Here is a 13,341-nt window from a genome sequence, read left to right on the forward strand (position 1 = left end):
TCGCTAATAAGCTGAGGCTGATAAAATCTACGGAAGCCTGCCAAATTTTTATTTCTGCCTGCAGCAAAAGGTAGTCGATACACAGTCGTAGGAACACGCGGCATATATCCCAGGTTAGTGGGGCAGGCTGTGCGCCGCTGTTCTCCCCTGAGAAAGCCGGGAAGCTTGTTTTGGGCACGTTGGGGGGGGGGGGGGGGGGGGGGCACGTTTTTAGACATTTATTTTCTTCATATATTTACACTCTGCCACAGCAATTTCACATCAGGTGGGGCAGCAAAGCGGAATGGCTTGATTGGCGAGTGGGGTAAGCAGTTTAAAACCAGCGCTGGAAGGCACGGACAGACGCAGCGTGGTAGCAAATCCATGAAAGAATTCACATTACAAAGCTCCACAACCGGCGCTGGCAAACAGTTTCAGTTTTAAATGTGTGCAGAAAAAAGTAGTTGCGAACACTTGCTTGCCCCTCACAAAGCACTGGCGAATAACATCGCGCGGACGAGTCGAGCTGCTTATGTTTTGGCAAATCAGGGCCATTTTCCAGGAGCTCTAGTAATGCGCAATAAAAATTGAAAACCTCGGGGAGCAGCTGCATATAGTAAGCTACTTTCCAAAAGCTAAAAGACGGAGAAATGTATCATTAAAAAAAAAATCTCCGTAAGCCGAGCCGCTGTGGGACAAAAGAGCAATCCTTGCAGACATAGACCGTCGCCAAACCAGTACGCCAATCTGGACGTCGCCTTATTCGTCGCTAGGCGGCCGAGGATGCTTGTATACCTATTCGAGAACCGGAAGGTGTCCGTCGTCACGGGAGCTACTACAAAATAGTAATTCCCGAAAACCACACGAATGTTCTATCAATAGGTAACTGTTGCGAAGTGTGCCCGCGTTTTTTCCTCATAAAAACTTTTCCAGAAGATGAAGGCTGTCGATGTCTGCTCACTTTTTTCGTTGGAAATCCATCTTATCAGAGACGGGGCACAGACATTGCAGGGTGGTTAAGAAAGAAAAGACCAATAGTTGATATTCTGGTAGAAATTAATAGGGGATAATTAACCTGAGCAAGTAAAGCGCTGTGCAGAACCCGAACAGGCGGTTTCTGTGAATGACAGAGAGGATGCGAAGGAAGAGGAAGCCTACAGTTGACAATGAAAGAAGCGCAGGTTGAATGACAATGTTAGGAATTCAGGATGACCGCTCATGGCACACGGTATATAGCAAATAGCAGACCATTGGGAGATGACTATTTTTAGTGACCCCCCTCCCGGAGAATAATGTTGATGACCCAGAGTAGATGTTGCTGGTGCCTTTTCACCCCGTTGCAACTGGCATCGCAAGTCAGAGTGATCAGTTATTTGCAGGTTTCCGTTAATGTCATCGCCTCCGAGTGGGTAGATTTAAAGTCTACAATAAGTTCCCACCAAGCTCACAGAGCGTCACAGTGTTGATCCAGGAAAAGTTTTGATTTTGTAGCTTCAGTTGGTAAAGGATAATCAAGTCAAAGAGCTTACAGAAAAACCGTCATAGGTCCATAGTCAAAGCTAAGTGGTCGATGAAGTATATGTTTCGTTAAAATACTACTAAACGTCGCTATGCCTGCCACCCGTAGCCACTGGCGTTGACAAACCATCAATAGACATCTAAGCAATCTCACCCTGCTACTGCTCCTTGCATGCCTTGAAGGTGGCAATATCGTGCGAGTACGCGAGACCGCGAAGGTTCGTCCTCGCCTCAGTTGTTCTCACGTTTACCGCAGGATCGCTGACTGCTGATCACCTTAAAGGATGACTTTAGGAGGCGTAAATAGGTGCGGCACGCAGCTCACTCGCTTCCGCTGCGTGGTCCTAGCTTCGATAAACGACACAGTCAAAGCCTCGCCAGTTTAAAGCACCATAATATAACCCCCCCATCCCGCACACACACACACACACACACACACACACGCTCTCACCCCAGCTGCCGAAACTTTGCAAATGATTAGTGCCGCAAGAGGGAGCGGCTCGTGTTACGTGTCCCGAGTAGACGAGAAGCTCCGTACTGAAATTGTACACGGCATCAGCAAGTCAACAGCCCGGAACGGTGCTTATCATAAATCGCACACGTGCGAATGCCGCGTACCGTTTATTCTAGGCATGAAACCCACAAAGGCGTCGTGATCAGCTTCAAAAGGCAGGTAAACGCTCGGTATACTTCGGAAGAGCGCGTGTCTAGCTCGCAAATCATGCGTTTTAACGTCGTAGCCGCTTTCGGCTCGCCGCTTGTCGACGACTACATATTTTTTGCTCGCGAAGGAGAGCAGCGGCCGGCCGTTATGTTGCGATGTAATTGAAGACGCTTGCTCAAAGGCAAGTAATACGGGCACTGTCTGAATGGGGCGTTCCCACGGCACGCACTCTTGCGCGCCGCCTTAGAGGCCTACGCCGCCGCTTTTCACGCAGGGAAGCCTTTTTTTGTGCAGGATTCAGTTTCTCTCGACGTAGTCTGCTTAGCTTTACCCTTGCGATACATTTTGACATTTTGCTGGAAAAAGGGAACTACGAGCAATTACCCGTCAAGAATAAGAGAAACATTGCGAGCGTATGAGAGAGAAAATCAGACGTAGCCGGCAAACCTAGAAGTACCTGCTCAGCACTAGTGTGGAAACATTTGCGCATCCTCATCTTCGTCAACTAATACTACTATCAAACTAATATCGTACCTAACTATCGAACTAATATTTAACTAATAATACCGATTACCCTGCAAAACAAAACAGTTAGCCCACAGAGCCTGAGACACCTACAGAGCTGCGCTCAAATTTCGCGTTAGGGGGAATCGTAATCGTTCTCAGTGCTTTTGTTGGGTATTTTAGGCGACATAAGCGCCGCTGTAGCGCAGTGAATAAGGCGTCCGTCCATTAGGTCGCAGGATCGAATCCCCGGTCTCGGCGGCTACCTTTCGGTGGAGCGAAATGCAAAACCCAACCGTATGCTACGCGATATCGGTGTCCGTCGCGGAAGAAATGGTCAAAACTTAAAAATAGAGCTTCCCTACCACCTCTCTCGTAGCCCAGGCAGAGCTTCGGGACGTTAAACCGCACATACCATATAGCTTAGCCGAATCAACAAGCCAGGATTGATCACGTACTGAGCAGTCACCAGCGGAGGAAGTAAATTATCGCTTCCAGAGGAAGGAATAATAATTTTCATATGAGACATCAGTCACTCCTGCTTTTAAAGTGAACGCAGCCACTGGACACTGCTTCATCGCCATCATCCCAGACATCCCCCGAGTCAACTGATAATGAAAATTTAATCGAAAAAGATTGAGTCAGACGAAGAAGACTAAAGGAACAGACACCAACCGCTGAAGAAAAATAATGCCTTACGTTTCGGATCTCAAGATGGAGCCTTGTTCACGTGAACACGGTTCCTGTGTTGGATCCGAAAACTTCAAGGATTTATTTTTCTTCGAAGGTCGATGTTTCTTCATTCCATCTTCGTGTCCATCCTCGACGAAACGGACTGCCGTCAAGCTCACGCCGGAACCAGCAGAAGATTCATTAGGCACGGCAACACTAAGAACGGCTTCTATTCAGCTGTAATTTTCTATCGGAACCGAGCTGCGTTTCTTTATTTTCCTTCTCTTTTTCTTATCAGCAAACGTAACAAGGTTAGCGAGATGTCACCGTGATGCTCCACTTCACGCTACAAAGAGTGTCGGACCAAAAACCCGGCTCCTTGTTCCACCCTAGCAAGCTACTGCAAAACAGGATACGAGACCATCGTTGGGTTAAACACCTCGGAATCGGAGACATCGCCGTTGATCGCTTCACTGTGTCAGCTCCGGAGGCACTTCAATCTCGTTTTTTTTTTCCCCCTCATTTCCCTCCACAGCCCAGCGCGCGCAGCTGGCCTATCTGTGCAAATGGTAGCACGTGCAGTCACTGAGCTCACGCGTGACTTTGATACCATCGTCTGCACCACGTGCCGAGTCAGCCGCACATGCAAATGGGTGTCAAGTAGGAAGCACCTCTCAGGTGTATGGCATCGCTGGTCGATCGTCCTCAAACGAGCTCTTCAACAAAGTCGCAACTGTTTGGCTGCGTTTGCTCGGGACGTGATCAAAACCAGGAAGGAGTCAAGATGTGGGTGGCTGGGGGCCGTTGTGATCGATGCATGCAAAATGAGGATGAAAATATCGGTGCGAAGTGCTGCCAATGGTCCGTTCAGGCCGCCAAGGAACTACGCAACTAAAGTTGGCCATCCTCTACGTCTCAGTGGCAGGAAATCAGTGTCCCCAGACACGTAGTATTAGTAGAAGCATATTCAAACTATGTAACCAATGCTAGAGGAAAAGAGGGAATATGCTGTAAGGAAGCAGCAAGTTGGGTGAGTTGTCAGTGGCTCATGACTGAAAGATCGTTACTGCAGTACAACAGAGACAAGGACTAACTACGTAAGGAACCAAGGACAAGCGCGGACTAATATTTTATTGCGACAAATAGAAGGAATATATACAGAAATATATATACAGGAACATATACACGTAGATGCTTTCGTTTTTTGGTTCGTTGGGTTTTTCTATATCGATTGCTTCTGTTTGTCCCAATAAAATTAGTTGCGACTATGCGCATGTCCTTTGTTCCTTATGTGGTTAGTCCTTGTCTCTGTTGTAGTGCAGTAACGTTCTTTCAATCATGAAAAGATGGAAGCCGGCCGCTGCAGCTGTTATCTGCGATCTTAAGCACCTGAGCTGCAGCCGATGGAAGGGAAAGATACCGATAGAGGCAAAAGCGAGGTGGAATAGGGGTAGAGGTATACACATCGATATACAGGGCCCAATCATACTCGCATGAATTCTAAAAAGAGTTTACAAAAAAAAAAGCAACAGTCGCGAATTTGTGCCACGGCTGTGGGTTGGTGAAAATGGATAATGAAAGCAGGAATTAAGTAAGACATGCGTCGCAGTCGACTGCTCGCAGAGCCCTGCACCTTACTTGCTGTCACCTGTCAGTAATTTCACAAAACTTCCAGTGACGACCATAGAACTGGGCCCTTGCATAAGCGCTGAAAGACTCCGAACTATTGGCCCATATCCGCTGATGCATCCAGCCTGCGACGTGATTTGCTGCAACATTCCTGGATTTACGTCAAGAATTGCTCGCATACCACTGCACGCACTATATGCACAGCTGCCTTCCAGCCGTCAATGAAAGAGCATTTACGGGGAGCAGTAGCCATCTTGAAGTGGAGCAAGCGTTAGACACGACTGCTTTCATGTGACGCGTATCGCAACGCATATGAAGCCGTTAAACGTCAGGTATCCCTTACTATAACTTCTTTAGACGGTCTGTATACTGTCCATAGACGTTTGTCAATTAACTCCATAGATTTTCTATAGGTAAATCTTAGACTAGTTTATAGAGGTACAATTTCTATAGACAGTCTATCTATAATATATAGATATATGACCATACTCTTCTACTAGACTACAGTCTATAGACTATGATTAGACAAAAGGAAATATGTACAGAAAGGCAACAGAGTCTATGAGAACGCTATAGAAAGTAAATTAACCCTTTTTATAAGGATGACCTCTCTTACTTCAATGCCGCGTGCGAATGAACGCAAACCTGTAATTTTTTTCTGAGCAATGAATGCCGATTTCTCAGCCAAAACAAGTCTGAAAGCTGAAAGGAAGCAAGCCTGCAGGTCATCACGCTCCAGTCGCCGCCCATCCCAAATAGTTAAAAAAGGCAGCCACTTCCAATACAACACTCAACCTTCATTTGTATAAGTTTTTTTCCCTTCGAACATATAGCAGCTACACTCTAAACACGAATACACCTATATGGGAGTAAGGAGGGAAATAAGCTGTCCTGTAGCGCACTCCCTTTTTTAAAGAGTGCGCGTTGAGGACAACTTTACTGTCTTTTTACACCTTTCTGTTCAGAGTGTAGAAGATAGCGCACTTGCTTTGCTCCTCTGTTAGCTCAGCACCATAGAGTGTGTTAAGATTTATCCACCCCGAAAACCTTCTCAGAGCTCATCAAGATCAAACTGGTTCAGTTGAGTACCTGTACGGCGGTTGCATAGGCGAAAACTTAGCACCACCACAACAGCACATGTTATTGCTGTATAAGGCGGAAACGGCGGTGAAAGGTTTCTATAGACGGATACAACATAAGTTCACATTGAATATCTGCTCACATTTATGACCGCCACGAACTGCTCGTCCGCGAAGGGGAAAAAGTGCTTCGTTAAAGCTTTTCTTTTTCCTGAAAAAAAAAATGTGACCGCAATAAGAAATTATAAGCAGAATAATGTCAATCATTCCCTTGCCTTATAGAGCAAACAATTCAAATGCTCATTTGGTTTAGTGTTGTGATTGCATAGCGCAGTAATACACGCTCCCACAGCCTATGGGCGGTTGTTGCCAGTTACTGTTTTCTTTACATGTCTCCCATTACAGGCTTTAAGCCGATGTCAATGGCAAGAGCAATGTGGAAACGAATGGTGTATAGTGCGAACGTTCAATGAAAGGGAAAATAAGTTGCAGGAAGGAGCTCGCAGCAAGGATCATTATCACGAGTAGAATGGTGCAATGTAGAATTAGCGCTTAGTTAAAGTTAATGCTTTTTGTGTCCAGCTTCCCTTCTAACTTATTTGTGCTTTCTTTCACTAAGCTAAAAGCGTTAGAGTTTGTCTTTATTGTTTTTTTTTCACAGGATATTATTGTTCTCCTCGCCTCCCGCGTCTACACGTGTTACCGCACGAAAGGTGACGAACAAAGATAAATAAATGACTTTCGCGAAATTGTGAAATAACCACTCGCCGCGCACACTCAACACCTACACTACACTTAGAAATAAAAAAGCGGTGGTGTTAAGTGGAGTTACAACATAACCGCCCCCCGAGCGAGCACAACAGTCGCAGGTGGCAAATACGCGTGGGCACGTTGTCATGAGCACACCACAACAAGTCACACCCGCATTAGCGCACGAAAATAATGACCCCTGGGAACGGGGGCAGCGCGCACCGCTTCGAGAATTGCAACAGCTGACCGTTGGGAAAGTTCAAACAGCGGCCGCTGTTTGCAGCAGTTTGCAGCGGCGACGGCGGAGGGGGGCCAAAAGGCCGCACGGTCCGGTGCTGGGAGCGGCTGCAATTGCCGCCGTCGCACACCAAGCGTGACACGGGGCGAGCGCTAACTCCTTGCCCAATCACGCAGCGACGACACGCGGCCAAGTGCGCGACCCAAATCGATGGCGTCTCTTGTTACTCGCGGGAGTGGCATGAGACAGTCTCTCTCCGAGCGGGTCTATGCGCGTGCCCTCTGGGTCCAACGAAACCCAAGTCCTTCACTAAAGCCCACGACTGTTTTGACAAAGATGACAGGCCGAGAGATAAAGTTGGGTTCGCCAACTCAACTTTGACATACGAGTCGCAACATGTTTCGCTGTTCTTGACTGATACCATACGCCTGCAGAGATATTCGAAGAGCGTTGTCCCAACTCCAAGTGAGCAAGAACAACGCAGTACAGATCACCGTGCGCTAAACCGAGTGTGAAGATATACTTGGCGGTGCTGTTGAGGATTTCATTAGGACAATGCAAATTATCGCTTCCAGTCAGCTCTGTCTGCTGCCTGTTCCAAATAACCCTTAGGCTGCAGCAGAGGTAATGGGGGAGGATAAAACTGTTATACAGTTTACCGTTCAGTGGACGCAGTAAGCTAGTATTCAGTTCAAAACTTAAGAGTGCCTGCCATATGCATACACTTCAACCCAGTCTCAAGCGCCAGGTAACTTCTATGCCGTGGTCCAGATCTGCAGTGACGTGACCAATATAAATCTGCTCCTTCACAACTAGCCGCCGCGGTGGCTCAGTCGTTATGGTGCTCGGCTGCTGACCCGAAAGACGCGGGTTCGATCCCGGCTGCGGTGGTTGAATTTCTTTGGAGGAGAAATTCTAGAGGCCCGTGTACTGTGCGATGCCAGTGCACGTTAAAGAACCCCAGGTGGTCGAAATTTCCGGAGCCCTCCACTACGGCGTCTCTCATAGCCTCAGTCGCTTTGGGACGTTAAACCACATAAAATCAAACCAAACCAAACCTTCACAACTTCCACTACAACATTGCAAATCGCAAACTGTTGTTCCCTTCGCAAACTGTTGGCTATCCCTTCATCTTTCCTGTCATCAATATTTAAGCGATCTCCTGTGTTTTGCTGCTATAGGACATCAATGCTGCTGATATTCACCCGCTAAGCTACTTAGCGAAACAATGTCATAAGCAAATTCGAGGCTAATAATATATTCGCGTGAACTCTTTCTATACTGACTTCTTCCCGTTGCAATCTTTTGAGCCTTTTATGAATCAACGGTCTGTAATAACTGCGAGACTGCCTAACACTTCTTCACAACTTTTATAACTGTTCCTCTTCTTTGGTCAGAACCATCATCACTCTGACTACGCCCATTGCAGGGAAAAGTCATCTGCCGCATCTCGTCAATTAACCCTGTAAGTTGAGTAATTCTGCAGAGAAAGGTTGGCCATGGCTGGCGGAGAACAAGGTAAAGCTGGGAGATACAGGAGAGGCCTTGTCCTGCAGTGGACGCAGTTAGGATAATGATGACGATTACTATCCCTTACAAAGCATGCTTCCTGATGTCAGTCGCGTTTTTAAACATACGGACTCAGTTTTCGCAATGTAACACAGCATTATGAAAAGTAGCCAGGTTTTACCAAGCACACTTTAATAGGCCTCCACTTTTGGAGAACGTGTTCACAACCGCGTCTTAAAAAATGCATAGTGCACAGAGGGAAGCCTGAGGGAGACAACAAGACTAAGAGGATATCCTGTGAAGCAATTCAGGCAGTTATATTTAGTGTTATTATGCTCATGCATTACTAAGCTTACTTATAACATCGGATAGAAATTCAGCTTCGCAGCCATCCTGCGCTAGTATCTGACAGTACTTGTAAAAAACATGAAAATAATGACAGTAATCCGTTTAACATTCTCTAATGTCATCCTCAACAAAACTACTCCGCTAAAGGCCTGCAAGCCTCGTCCTAACGCCTCATACGGTTGATAGGGAAGAAACAATATTACTGTCCCCCTGGTTCCAAGACCAGCACCACAAGTAAAAAACATTCAGAAGAAAAAAAAACAATGCGGCAAAAAGCCTATGCAATCAGGCCAATGGCTACAGGTCACTCGAACCTTTTGTTTGCCTCTTTCCCGAAGACGAGTAAGCTGCGGACGAGCTCCGCGGTCAGTAGTTCGGGGAACGATAACGACGAGCCTGTCCTATAAAGCTTCTTTTGTTTTTCAGCCGCCTGCCTCGTGCCATTAGCATTTGCTTTCCATATGACTATATGCTCGTTTGCTCATATTCTGCCTCCCGTATGAACAGGCTCACCCCTACCCACATATCGTGAGAGCAGGTAACCGTGTTATCTGCATCGCCGAGTGGAACTGGACTCGGCGCCTCAACGTGTACGGTGTGCTAACGGGATGCAACTGAACAAAAACACTGCGCCTGGTGAGCCCAAAGAAAAACAGAAGTGGAACGCTCACTCTCATGGGCAATCTATTCCACGCCTGCATTCATTACCCTTCACGTTTACTTAACAAATGACATTCGTATTCTTACACTGCTAAGGCACTGATTTTGGTGAACAACAGCTCATTAAGCTCCAGATCGACAGTTCTATGCAAGACACGGAACACACATTGCATACACCAGTGTTTAACCAAATCACTGGCCCACTTTGCCCTTCACTGGAACGGGTGCGTAATGCTTTATATTTTTTTCCAGGAAGGCGTAATAAGGCTTCAGTTTTGGTTCATCAGCACACTGGAACTCTAGCACAACTAGTCCTTCATATTCATAATAATTAAATTATCTGGATAGGAATATTTGTTGAAACAACACCTCAAATCACATTTACTACAAGCTTGACTTCAACACCAAAACTACAAAACCTAACTTTTATTTCTGTTCTTTAGTGGCTTGATAACATGGTATAGCATTGTTTTAATTTGTATGCTGTTAGATTCATATCTGTTGTGATTATTGCGTTATTTCCGTTCCTAGTTGCTAAAATTGTAATTTGCGCTAGTGATACTACTTTAAACACTCTGTAAGAGCAGGTCCAGCACACAGTTGTACTTCGAGACTTCCGTCTGTAACGTTTTGTATATACTTGTGAAAAAAAGACATGTTCAAATAACTGAAACAACAAACGCGGATAAATGTGATAAATCAGACTGACACTGAGGCATAAAATAGCTTATTGATGCACTGTAGTTTCTTTGTCCTCTCGAAGTATTTTCGCAGATGACAGGCGCTCTTTTGCATCCCACAAGGGACGTCAGGCAGGAAACAAAGGCAAGCCGAGTTTCTTTCAACTTATGACGCAAGCCTTGTTCGAGTGTCTCCTTTCCTCTCTTTGTCATTCGCACTCATAACACAAATGACGTGCCACCAACCAAAACAGCTTTCCACTCGTACTTCAGTCCGCTTTTACAGCCGGCTAAACGCGAAACAAGCCAAAACAACGGAAGTGAAACACGACAGCTGGGAGCTCCGCTCTGGGCTAAAAATTTCTGCTTCGCGCATCTCCATCAACGTACACGCGTCCTGTGCCGCCGTCTAGTGACACGTGCTAAGCGCTGGCAAAAAGCACGAGCGTCACAAGCCGGATGTACACAAAACCGCGCGAATACAGATCCGGCTAGAGATCGGACTCCTCTCATCGATTCGTAATGGATACTGCAGACCAAAAGGGCATAAACATAAAGAGAGCCCACACGACGAACACTTACTGGCAACAAAGGCGATTATGCACACGCTCGTTACAGAAACGGGTCAAGAAAGCAAACAAAAACGAAGGAACAACTACCAGAACAGTGATTAAATTTTTTCAAATCTAAAAAGGAAAACTGCCCGAAAGTGCAATGATTGGTTGGCTGACACAGCTCAGCTTCCTACGCAATTTGGTAAGCTTCTACAACCTCCTGAATCCTTTTATCACGATGTGCGAAGATTACAGATGTTTCTTGACCAGTTTTTTACACCATGAATTGGTAGAATTGCCGGCGGCACTAAAGAAACTCGCATGGAAGTAATGAAAACGCGTTGCAGTTTCTATCCCAACTGGACTGTGATTCTCTTCCAATTATATTTCAATTCGATTCTAATTATATTATTTAATTTGTAGTTGATTTCATTGTAAATACTATTACTGGTTAAGATTTGTTTGTTTATGTGGGCTTAACGTCCCAAAGCGGCTCAGGCTATCAGGAACGCCGTAGTGATGGCCTCGGGAGATTTCGACCCCCTCGGGTTCTTTAACGTGCACTGACATCGCAGGTGCACAGGTCTCTAGAATTTCGCCTCCATCGAGATTTCGTATTTTCACTTATTTGATGGCATTAAAACCATTCGACCAATCGCAAGTTATGTAACGCGGACATTTCTTGGGCGACGCTGGCTTTTCGTGTTGATGTGCCATCCAATTCTTCCGCATTAATGAACACCTTTGTTGACAGTATCCATTATGAACCAACACAAAACATGCCTAACTATTCTCCCTGTGTTATTGATTTGATGCCTTGTTGCCTCTTCAAGCATCGATGCAGCGACGCTGATTCGGTCAACCTTGGCTCTGAGTTTGCATTAATGGGTTTACGGTTTATGACTATTATCGCGTTGTGGGTTATCATTAAAATTCTTGTTCGTAATGTGTGTTGCGATTGTTGGCTTTCATTTCTGCCTGTAAATTATGAAACTAGCGGAAGTTCACCGGATGCAACAGGCCTCAAGTAGCACACTCTTCTTGCAAAGGTAACGTCATCAACCTGGGCATGCCATCTTGCTGTGTCTCAGTGATTAGCCGCGGTTATCGTATTGCGACAGGCGTTGGACACGTTTTTAACCATTGCAGATAGCCGATATGTATTAGAAAGTGCGCTTGAGTGAACGGTGAGTGCACTCTGACGTCATATACCGCTTCTTCTTCCTTAAAAGGAGGATCGAAACAGCAGTTGCGATTTACAATCGCGCACTGCGAAGCACAACCACACTCACCAGCAACGCCTGGGACCGGGCAGCCACTTTGAAGCTCCTCCAACATCGGACGATAGCAGCTGTCACCCGCCCAACTCCGCTGCTTCCAGCATCCCCGGCAGCGGGACTTGGCGCACTACAGGGCAATGGAAGGTCCGTCGTCGTCACCATCATCGAGCGTTTTGGCGATAAAAACCGCCACTCGCTCAACGTCGTTCGTCGTGTCGGCTCGGTTCAGGTGACAGCCGGTGTGAACCGAACGGTGCCTTCACTACCGCCTCCGAGGCTTCCAGGAACACTCCGACTCCAGCCACTACAACCCGGCGGCGCCATCCAAGAACCCCGCCGACCACGTAGAGCGGCGCATGTTCCGGCGCAGTTTCCCACACCCCGACGATGATCCTGCAGCACTGCCGGGCAGAGCGAGATCCCGTCTCCTCTCTTCTCCCTTTTCACAGCGCGCTCATCGCGGGCGCAGAACACTCGGCTTCTGCTGCCGCAACGCCAAGGAACCCCAAGAGCAGGCAACCAACCAACCGGGCGTCGGCGCTTAGACAAGATACTTGCGCCACGCTGATCGTCCGGCGGCGGCTCACCACCACTCTTTCCCACCACCTCTCACTCCCCTCAGCCCGCTTCACCACTCTCACCCCTCTGTGTTCCTTGCTCCTTTCATCGGCGGCACTCTCTCTAGGTCAAGTAGCAGGCGTCTGCGCGGCCGCATCTTAGCTGCTCTGCGGTGTTGGAAACTTTTCTTCCGCAGGAACTCTCACGCTTACATGGAAGAGGAGGAGGAGGAAGAGATGAGACGCGATATGCGCGATGAGCGTGGCATCGCCCCGGGCCGGGAAGGGTGACAGTAGCGAGGCGGCGGAAAAAAGGCAGACTCTTGGCCGCCTAATTCCAGCTCGTCCGCCGCGTGTTCGGTCGGTGGCAGTCGGCGCGCCGCCGTGGATGAAAGTCGGCCAACTGTGAGGGGCAGCTCACGTGTGGAAGCCGCTTCCCGGGGCGAGGAAAGGCGGGGCGCGTCGGCTTTGTTCGAGCGGGGCAGGCAAGCGATTGTGTAATCGTCGCGGTTAATAGCGGTGCCCCTGCGGAGCCCCTAGCGCGCCGACTCGGCGACGGGATAATTGTTTGCGTGGCACAGATATGGGAAAAGGTTGCGGTGTCCGGAAATGGTAATTAATTTGCTGAAGCCGCAATCGGCAATCAGGGGCTCTATGTGCACTGAAATTAAGCCCCTGCCTTTTGGTGGCAGTAATATTTGTGGACTGTTTAGGTTATTT

The 13,341-nt window shown here is 47.4% G+C and overlaps 1 protein-coding gene across 1 annotated transcript in view; it reads right to left on the reverse strand.

The window, feature by feature from the left end:
* Window positions 1-12,684, reverse strand: part of LOC149360198 (NADPH oxidase 4-like) — a 158,384-nt gene extending 145,700 nt beyond the window's left edge. The window contains exon 1 of the mRNA XM_089569210.1: window positions 12,077-12,684. Coding sequence (XP_089425336.1) covers window positions 12,077-12,229 — 153 coding nt within the window. The 5' untranslated portion in view covers window positions 12,230-12,684. The remainder of the gene's footprint in view (window positions 1-12,076) is intronic.
* Between the last annotated feature and the right edge of the window lie 657 nt (window positions 12,685-13,341).

This window comes from Amblyomma mixtum, chromosome 2, assembly GCF_055824585.1.
Source record: "Amblyomma mixtum isolate Tamu chromosome 2, ASM5582458v1, whole genome shotgun sequence".
Taxonomy (NCBI): Eukaryota; Metazoa; Arthropoda; class Arachnida; order Ixodida; family Ixodidae; genus Amblyomma; species Amblyomma mixtum.